Source organism: Plectropomus leopardus, chromosome 10 (genome assembly GCF_008729295.1).
Source record: "Plectropomus leopardus isolate mb chromosome 10, YSFRI_Pleo_2.0, whole genome shotgun sequence".
NCBI classification, from domain to species: domain Eukaryota; kingdom Metazoa; phylum Chordata; class Actinopteri; order Perciformes; family Serranidae; genus Plectropomus; species Plectropomus leopardus.
Genome location: NC_056472.1, coordinates 32,003,969 through 32,013,942, shown reverse-complemented (window position 1 = coordinate 32,013,942; position 9,974 = coordinate 32,003,969). Strand labels below are relative to the sequence as shown.

At 41.5% G+C, this 9,974-nt stretch overlaps 1 protein-coding gene across 1 annotated transcript in view; it reads right to left on the bottom strand.

Annotated features, from left to right (window-relative positions):
• Positions 1-903: 903 nt before the first annotated feature.
• pikfyve (phosphoinositide kinase, FYVE finger containing) overlaps positions 904-9,974 on the bottom strand; it is a 28,395-nt gene continuing 19,324 nt past the window's right edge. The window contains exons 18-28 of the mRNA XM_042494056.1: positions 9,644-9,718; positions 9,391-9,498; positions 9,172-9,312; positions 6,988-7,114; positions 5,213-6,063; positions 4,481-4,888; positions 3,050-3,150; positions 2,891-2,962; positions 1,851-2,022; positions 957-1,135; positions 904-907 (exon numbers count right to left, since the gene is read on the bottom strand). Coding sequence (XP_042349990.1) covers positions 904-907; positions 957-1,135; positions 1,851-2,022; positions 2,891-2,962; positions 3,050-3,150; positions 4,481-4,888; positions 5,213-6,063; positions 6,988-7,114; positions 9,172-9,312; positions 9,391-9,498; positions 9,644-9,718 — 2,238 coding nt within the window. The remainder of the gene's footprint in view (positions 908-956; positions 1,136-1,850; positions 2,023-2,890; positions 2,963-3,049; positions 3,151-4,480; positions 4,889-5,212; positions 6,064-6,987; positions 7,115-9,171; positions 9,313-9,390; positions 9,499-9,643; positions 9,719-9,974) is intronic.

Below are 9,974 nucleotides of genomic sequence, written 5' to 3'. Positions count from 1 at the left end.
TATTAAAAAAAATGAATTAGAACAGTATTAGAACTGAATATTTAAATATGACTTAGGGACTGTTTATTATTTATGAGAGGGGACGAGGTGGTGCCGGAAGAAGGATGCATGTCAAGTAATTCTTTAAGGACAGTGGAGGGACATACGAGAAAGGGGAAAACAACTTTAGGTGGCTTTATTTTTTATTTACTCTACCGCCAATTTCTTTCTTAAAATGTTTTGGCCATTTCTAAAGGGAAATATTTAAGGGATTTTTTAAAAATGATTTTTGAAGAAGAAGAAGTTTCTTTACAAATCACCAATGTTGTATTATTTATCACACCCAGGAAAAAAGGGAAATATTTTGGCAATATTTTTTGTTTAAAAACTTTGGTGATGACTTTCATGTATTTTCATGTTCAATAGAAAATGTATCAATCAATCCATTATCAGTCCATATCAAAAATTAAAAAAAACAAAAACAAAAACAACACAACACCACACACAATAACTATCTACTGTCATTTATAGAAACAAATTGCTAATTTTCTTTTTTTTTTTTCTTTTTTGACTTTTTAAAAAAAAAAACTCTTTGTGTTTTTTAAAGAAAACCTGACTTCCAAACCATGTTTAAAAAACCACCAAAAAACACAATTTATCCAGAGACTGTAAAAAATGTCTGACAGTCTTTGAACACATCATGTGTCATCATACAGCTTTTTAAAACAAAATCAAGTCTTTTCCAAAACGTTCAGCATATATTTAGTTTTCCACAACTTTTCCAGGACTGGAAATTCTATTTGCAGATTCATGACTGTTACAGTTTTTTTAATGATTATATAAACGGTGGATGAATTAATATCTAATAACTCAAACCAGCAGATCTGTGCAGTATAATCTTAAATCTTAAATTTGTCCTTTGTCTCATCTGGCAGTGGGTCAGTGAAGGACGGAGGACACAGAGACAGCTGACGTACCTGAAGGACGCCACCATCTGGTTGTAAGAGAAGTACTGGTGGTAGTCCTGGTGGATCGAGTGTCCGCAGGGCTCCGCATTGGCCCTCCTGGCGTACTGGTGGCCGTAGAAGCGAAGCTCCAGGTATTTGGCGAAAGACATGGACCACGAGTCGTTGGACAGCGGCACCACTGGAGTCACCTTAAAAACAGAGGCAGAGACTGAGTCTAAAAGTTGATTTATTGTCTCCTGCAGATTTTCTACTATCATGAAATAAGTGTTTGGGCTCTATCGCTCCAAATAAACAAAATAAAAATGATTTTAAATGATGGCAGCGTCCACTTAAATATCTGCATGTTCTTAAAACCTAAAACCACAAGTTTTAAACTAAAAATACCACCAGGATATTGCTGCTGCACAGGCATACAAACAAACAAAAGACTTAAAACAAACAGCCGATTAACAACAATTAAAATTCATTTATTGGTCAAAAAATACCTTTATCCTTTTACTCACTGTACTTAAGTATCAAAAGTAATTTTATCATATTAAACGTAAATAAAAGTACAAGTAAATGATCATAAAAAAAAGCAAGCGATCAGAATTTTAATAACAATTAAAGGTATATCTTCATAACGTAAACAAAAAGTCTTAAAGTATCTGATCTTTACTGTAACTTACAGTACACCACTGTTAATTAACATGTTCCAACCTGTTCAAAACTGAAGCGTAAAAACAAGAATTTGGATTTTCACTGTAGGTTATTAGGGACTATTTACTGGAAGCAGCAGCTGTCAGGCCACAAAAAATACTTCCCAATTTTAAACGCAAAATATATTTATTTATCTATTTTCTATGAACTCTTCAAGGTATCTGATCTGATACTCTGCAACGTTACATTAGCTCTCGTACTGACCTGTTTGCAGATGCGGCACCACGAGTAGTTGAGGATCGTGTGCTGATATCCGGGCACAGGAGAGTCCAGCTCCTTTAACACAATCTGCACGCAGCCGCTGCCGTGCACGAACCGACGGATGTGGTGCACCATGGGAGTCTCGCAGAACATGCTTGGACACTGGTAGGACGGCCTGCAGGAAACACACACATGCAAACACACACATTTGCAAAGCAAACTGAGAGGCTTACTTAAATATTTACACGTTTTTCTCGTTTTTGAAAGTTAACTTTCAAGTTTGACTTCACATGAACTTATTTCTCCTCGGGAGTTTAAATTCTCAACTTCCCAAATACATTTCAAAAATAATCTAGTGATAGTCTGAAGCCCATGAGCGGGACATCACTAAAGCTCTGTCAATTCATGAAAATACATTTTAATGTAATTTTTTTATTAGAATTAAAATTGGTGTACATTATACAGCATACCGACATTTTTCAGTTTTTAAGATTAGAGTGGTAAAGAAAGATAAAATAAAATCAAAATAAATCTGAAGTAAAAGTTCAAAAATTATTCATATAGCAACATACTAGTAATAGTATGTTTTTTTTAAGGTAAAGTGGTTAAAATACTCTTAGATATAGCTTCCACTTAGACTGATGTGGATTTTTTAGGTAGGCCTTTTTTTTTAAGATCTTTTTTGGGCTTTTATCGACAGGACAGTGTGAGCGTGAAAGGGGTAAAGAGAGAGGGGGAGACATGCAGCAAAGGGCTGAAGCTGGACTCGAACCTGCGGCCGCTGCGGCGAGGACACAGCCTCTGCACATGGGGCGCCGCTCTATCCACTGAGCCACCGGCGCCCCAGGTAGGCCTTTTTTAGTGGCTAAAATACCTTTTCATATCAACCTCCGTGGGGTGCCGCCACGTCCGTTTCTGCAAACCGTGAGCGTGCCGACCGCCAGCTACTGTATGAAATACACTGACTGTACACAAGAGTCTCATACAGCCCCACTTCAAAAATCCCAAACTTTCCCTCTAAATGCACAGAGATTCTGTTTTACCTAAAACAGTATCGCTCCAGGAACACACCCAGAGAGAGGTCGTTCTTGCCGTAGAACTCCATCGTGACAATCCTGTTGAAAACAAACAAAATCACAACTAATTCATTAAAAACAACACATGAGCTTCTTTATTAAATCGCTCCACATGAGCGGCTTTACCAGGGGCTGACGCAGGGGTTGGGCGCGTTGTTGGACTGAGCTGACGAGCTGCTGAACAGCACACACAGTCTCTGGTGGTTTACGGGGTTCAGACAGTCCAGCTGAGGAGGACAACAAGCACAGACGGGTCACAAATTAATTAAAGAGCACAGAGACCCATAAACGCTCCAGCACATCACACAAGATTAAAGAGGGAACTGCAGGAACGTCCAAACAAACAGTTAAAAAAAAAAAAAAAGGATTTTAAATAACGATTTTCACAAAGTATATGAATGAGGAGGGCTTTCTCAGTCACCAGGTGTTACACAGGTTAATATGTAAACAGGGATGTGTTTGTGTATACTACGATATATTTCACATGTATTACTTTATATAGGAAGTTCGTGAATGTATAGATATATTTTGTTAGTTGTTGAATTTTGGAGATGGCCTAAGTTTAGATTTCTTCCTACCTCTTTTCAGACACGTGATCAGATTTGTATATAAAGCTGTATTTCCACCATTATAACCAAAAGTATCATGTACAAACATGTTCCTAAACCTTATTTCTGTGGAGCGTTTCCTCCAGAGACAGAACTACTACATGGGGCCGGCTTAGGTGAAGGACAAACAACTTTAAAAGGTAGCATTTTATATCTTTTCTAAATAAAAAAGTCACACCCCAGCCACCCCCTTCCTCTGATAAAATATTTATGTACACAACACCATCACAAAAGCAAAGCGATGAACTGCTATAGACAGGGAACATCAGTGTTATTGTACACAATATTTCAATATTTGCTCCTCTTTATCTTCTGCAGCGGCTGATGGAGGCAGCGGCAGAGCAGCAGCTCAGCTGTTCAGTAAAATGATTGTATTTCTCAGTTTTGTGTTTTTGATAAAACAGCTTCAAATCCTCGTCTGTTAGGGCTGTCTTACAGCAAGGTAAAGCTGTGAAAATATTCGAAATATAGCATAAACTTAAACTGATATTTTTTTTGTTGACTTAAAACTAATCAATGAAGAGAGAGTTTGCTCGGCGCTGTTTGATTATATGTACTTGAAGTGGCGTTTTCCTACCCTGAAATTATTGCAAATAAACAGCTGTGATTGTATTTCTATTTCATAGACCGTATAAATAAAATAGGTTTACAGCAACTAGCTGAAAGAGGACATCTCTCCATCTACGCTGCCGAGTCGGACACACTTCTGTCAATAAACTGATTCTGACCCGGAGCTTGTAATTCATGTAACAAAGACAGTCCGATTAAATGAACTAAAACCGGAGCTCAACTTAAGAGTGCATGTAAACGTACTGAAGGACAGTAAATGCTTGTAACGTGTTCGTCCTCGGGGACACACACACAGTTTGTTTTGTTAACACTAAGTAAACAACCTTTTGTTTGTTTACAAGGAGACTCGTGAATGAATAATTGGCTCAGCTCTGCTCACCTTCGGGGCCCAGCTCATATCATTGAGTTTACTCGTCTTCTCCTCTTCGCTGTCGGCCTTCACTGGTGCCTTCACCGGTGCGTCCGCCGCCTTGCTCTGGGCGCTGACGGGACCTGCAGCCGTGGAGGTTATGAAGGGGTCGGCGGAGGGTTCCCTCTGCCGGATACGACCTCCCTTTGCTCTGTAGTCCGCCAGCATCTTGGCCAGATCCTGGCTGCTGCCCAGCTGCTCGATGATGCGGGTGCTGGTGAGACTGTGGGACGGGAGGAAGTCGATGGGCTTTGGCTGCGGGGTGCCGTTGGTTTGTCCTCCAACTACAGAGGACGGGGCAGAGTCTTTGAGCAGCTGACGCTTTCTGCGTCCGTCCAGCTCCTTGAAGTCCTTGTTTAGGAGAGGAGATAAGTAGACCTGCGGGACAGAGACAACACTGAGAGAGTACTCCCAAGCGGTGGAAGATATATCAAATATACTCGAGGTATCGCAGCTCGTTTTGAGATTGATAAAAAACTTCATAGTGAACAGCAGGTATAAGCTGTCATTCGTGTAAGCTCTCTGCTGCAGAAATAATCAAACAAACGAAAGAAAGGAAGAAAAAAAAAGGTCTATGCTCCACTGGCAGTGCTGGAGTGGGTGTGATGTCCCCCTTGTCAATAATTTCTAATAGCTGTCCTGCCTGATTGGAAAAAGACAAACCTTTAAACACGTAAATAGAATAAATAAAAATGTAGGTACCTGCTCGGGGAAGTAATCTCTGCTGGGGCAGTGCATGCCCGGAGGAGTGAGGAGAAACGGTTCTTTGAACGTGATGAAGGGGGAGATGCACAGGATGATGTCCTTCAGCTCCTGCTTGAAGACAGCAGAGATGGACTTGAGACGGTCATCGGATGAGGCCACCTGCTCGGCCACAAACATCCCCGTGTCGTCCTGCAGAGGGTCCCGGAACAGCCTGGGAGTCGTGGTCGTCTCTGAACCTTCCCCATCGTCCTCCTCCTTCACCAGGCTTCCCTCCTCCCCCGTCTCCCCCTCAGACGTCCCGATGAGGGTGTCTGAGCTCGTCTCCTGGTCCTCCTCCATGAGGAACGGAGGAGAGACGGACAGAGGCGGTGCGAGGGAGGTGGAGAATGGCGAGGACGTCATTGTCTCTTTGTTAGCGGCGTCCTCCTCCTGGAAAGGGGGTGAGGCGGGGTTCTGTTTGTCCTGGAGAGTGTCTATGTCTCCATTTTTGGACTCAGAGGGAAGCCCGTCCTCCTCAGATTGTCCTCCCAGTGCAGAATCTTCGCTCCCTGCAGTTTTCTCCTCTTTCTCTCCATTTGTCTCTTTCCCTCTCTTCTCTCCGTCCTCCTCCTCCGCGGAGGCGCCCTCCAGCAGGCAGGGGAAGGAGGTGCTCTGCGCCAGGCTGGGCGGCATGGCGAACTCGTCCATGAGGAAAGAGATCTCCAGCTGGGAGTGGTAGGCCACACACACCATCAGCATGATGATCTCCTTCACTCTGGCCAGCTCGTACTCGGAGGCTCCCCGCAGCTTGATGGAGCACCCGAGGTGAGGAGGACAGCCCTCGAAGAACATCAGCGTCTTCACTTCATCTGAGGGACAGACGGAAAAAACAAACAAAAAAAACATCAGGATTTACTCCAAACGTTGGCAAGTCAATCCGGACCCAGCCAGCATCTCATATTAGGAATACAATAATACAATGTAAAGAAGTTTACATTTCCTACTAATAAAATGTTTTATACTTATCAATAAATTGTTAGTTTTGTAGAATACAATCTATTTGGACATTGTTAGTGCAATCCTGGCCCGAAAATAAGCCCTAAATGTAACCGTTTCCTTGTTTGACATTGTTGTCATGGCAGCCGGCGAGGGTGTGACGTTTAAGTCAATGTGTGTGAATGTTCAAGGGTCGGCCAACAGGCGTCCGTGCAAAATTAGCAAGTTAGTTAACAGCTTCTAAAAAAAAAACCCAAGAAAAACATTACTATGATTTTCTACTTTAAATTAGTTTCTTCAGTGTCTTCTGTCAGTGAACATTAAATTGCCGATATGGTGAGGATGTCACTATCCGATTGTGCAAAGAAAAGTCGACCATGAAAACTGAGTTTTTAAAAAAGAGTGGACAGAGAAATATGCGTTCATTTGGCCCCAATCCAGCACAAAGCCCATGTGTCTGATTTTCACAGACACAGCTGGTGATGTTGAACGCCACATTAACACAAAGCTCAGTCATTTCAAACAGCAAAATCCTCAGAAAACAGAGGTGAGGACAGCAAAACTTTGACAGTTAAAATCTTCCTTTGCATGAAAGACACAGCAGGAGACAGCTACTGAAGCCTCTCTCCGAGTGGCCGGCCAAAAACTTATCACCAATCGCTCCAGACCTTCGGCCTTATCAAATTATAGAAATCAGATTCGGACCCTTGAATATGAAGTTTGAGGAGCCCTGATTTACTGTGCAGGGGCAGTTATCTCACAGCGTTACTGATGGAGAGTGGAGGCGTGCTTCTTACTGTTGGCCAGGGTGAACGGCTGCATGTAGAACTTGTGGCAGGTTCCCAGTCGAGGTTTGGTGAGCAGCTGGTCCATGGACATCACCAGGTCTCCCTGCGTCATACGACTCACCCGGTCCAACACTTGCTACATTTACAAAGAAAAATCAAAAGTTACAAAAACAGGACAGCTTCTTGAAACTAGCAATAGTACAAAAAAGACGGTGCTCTTTGGTGAAGGGCATAAAGAAACTAGAATAAAAAATCGGTGCGTTTCGGTGTTCTACTTATATAACCTGCCAGTGAAATAAAGGCATTTTAACTTTCTTCCTCAAGACGAGTGCCTTGGTTCCTTCCTGTTTTTTCTAAAAATAAAAAGTTATTGACATTGGCAACATCATCATGAGTAACTTTTAGTGTTTTTAAAACTTTACACTGTTTGTACTTTGTTATCTCTGGAGTGGATCATGCGTTTGGTTTAATGGCTAAATTCCACCGGGTGTGTCAACGCCGCATTACGACCACGGCACAGCCTCCGGAGCCGATCGTGGACACTGGACACGAAAAATATGCGCCAAGTATATTGCCAGAGGCAGAGCAGATCGTACCAGGCAGGAAGTCAAGCAGCGGTGCATACAGTCAATTTTCAACTGTGTAAAGCGTCTTTGGGTATAGTAAAATGCGCTATATAAAATCTGATTTTTTTTTTTTTAATCAAAATAAAACGCCTTGTACAAGCTCAGGATCATGTTTCACTTAAATAAAGTTACAGTCTCTGCTCCTTCTCCCTCCAGCAGCCAGAAAGTAGATAATAATTAACAACAGCCCTGTATCCTTAACAAAAACTAAAATCCTTCACATATCTTTAATATTTCGTTTGTAAGTGAATTATGAATTAATCATCTGTACAAATATTGAGATGGAAATGTTTTTAACTAAAACTCAGCCGCACATCTTTAATCTGTTATATGATTGGCTGGATTTTTGATGAACGTGTTTTTTGACTGAAACTTGGCCAAAGTTTTTTGATGTGTTTCATCCACGGCTGAACTGCAGCAGAACAATGTGGTTAAAAATATCAAAAAGCAGAATTTAAACAGACAGAGAAGGAAAGCGTTTACATACGTAGCCTCCTCAGCCACGGCAGAATCACAAAAATCAAGGAAAAATGATTAAATAAACACAATGTCAGAAAGTCTACAGTATCTGTCAGCAGGATGATCCACTAAGTGAGCAAGTGTGTGTGTGTGTGTGTGTGTGTGCGTGTGTGTGTGTGCGTGTCTGCAGCTAATCTCACAAACTATTGACCCAATCAGCCTCATATTTCGTGTGCACATTTTCGACTGTATGCTCAAGGATCTCCTGTGGTTGCCATAATTCACAATAGTTAAAAACCTGTTTTGACTGTTTTATAAAGTCACTGTCTGCTGACTCCTCACTCCTCTTTACTGGCCACCAGGGGGCACAAGTTTTCCAGGAATCATCAATGTTTAAATCCACATTTTAATCATCTAATTTGGCTAAAACAACAACCCTTTACTGTCTGTTGCAGGGCCATAGTTTGTCCTTCATCGTGACTCAAAAACTCACAGAAAGGGTGGTGTAATTTTAAATTGGAGGATCTGCAGATTAACTCCATACCTGATACGTTATGATCCTCTATAGTTTGGGGGGGACAGAATGGGTATGACGCGCAGCAAAGGGCCGCGTTAACACATTAATATTAAAACATTAACATTAAGACATTATTATGCACGTCCAAACTCTTACTTTTTGCACACTTATTTGCACATTTTTTCTTTTTTTTTTTTGCTCTTTTTAATCTTTGTTTGTTTGTACTGTACATATCTTTATTATTATTATTATTGTTATTTTATTCTATTCTATTCTATTCTATGACAAGTGCCTTCCTTTGTATATATATTTGCATTATTTTTATTTTTTGGCTAGAATGGACTGATGCATGCATGAGTTATATAGCATAAACACTTTACTGGGGTGACCTCTGGCTCAGCTGGTAGAGTGTGCGCCCCATATGGCTGAGGCTTCTGCAGCGGCCCGGGTTCGAGTCCGGCCTGTGGCCCTTTGCTGGATGTCATTCCCCCTTCTCTCTCCCACTTTTCCTGTCAATCTCAGACTGTCCTACCAATGAAGGGAAAATGCCCCAAAAAATAATCTTTGAAAAAATCCAAGTACTTTACTGACCGCTTTGACATTGATGACGAGCGTGATGCCGTGCTCCAGCAGCATGTCCTGAGCAATACGAGACACCGTCTTCTCCACCAGCACCAGGGTTGGACGCACGTCGACTATGCGCTGCACGTAGTTCTTTAAAAACTCTCGTTCCTGAAGAAGAGCCAACGAAATTATTAATACAGCTGCAGGTTCAAAAGGGGTTAACTGTGATCGGAGTGACTTACTGACCTGCAGCACGATGGGGTCGATGCAGGAGAACTTGGTCTCTTCTCTGTACAGATATTCTATGGAGCACTTCAGCAGCAGGATTTTGGGGTTCTTGATGTACGGGTTCATCTGTGGAGTCAGGTTCCAGTTAATATTAATACTTCCAACATAAGCTGTGCTGGAGGTATTTTAATTTTCAATGTACTTATTATTATTTTCTGGACATTACTGCTGATTTCAAAGAAGCAAAGAGGGTGAAGGAGAAAAACTTGACCTTCTTGTGTGCGATGTTCTTGGTGCATACGAAGCCGTTCACCACCGTCGAGTCAAACTTCCTGCCTCCAGAAATCTGAAGCACAAGAGAGATGAATTTACACCTTTAAAAATACCGAAGCACCTAAGTTCAACTAAATAAATGTGCATAATCTCCAAAGAGTGACATACGAGTAAAGCTTTTGTCTTCATGTACTGTAATACTGTAATACTTTCGGGATCTTAGAGTAATTTTGAATGCTTCTGAAGTTTTAGATTAGAGAGAAATTGCAGGATTAAATTTATTTTGTGGGACCCTACTGACAAGCTTTGAATAGCTTATAAAGGTGTAA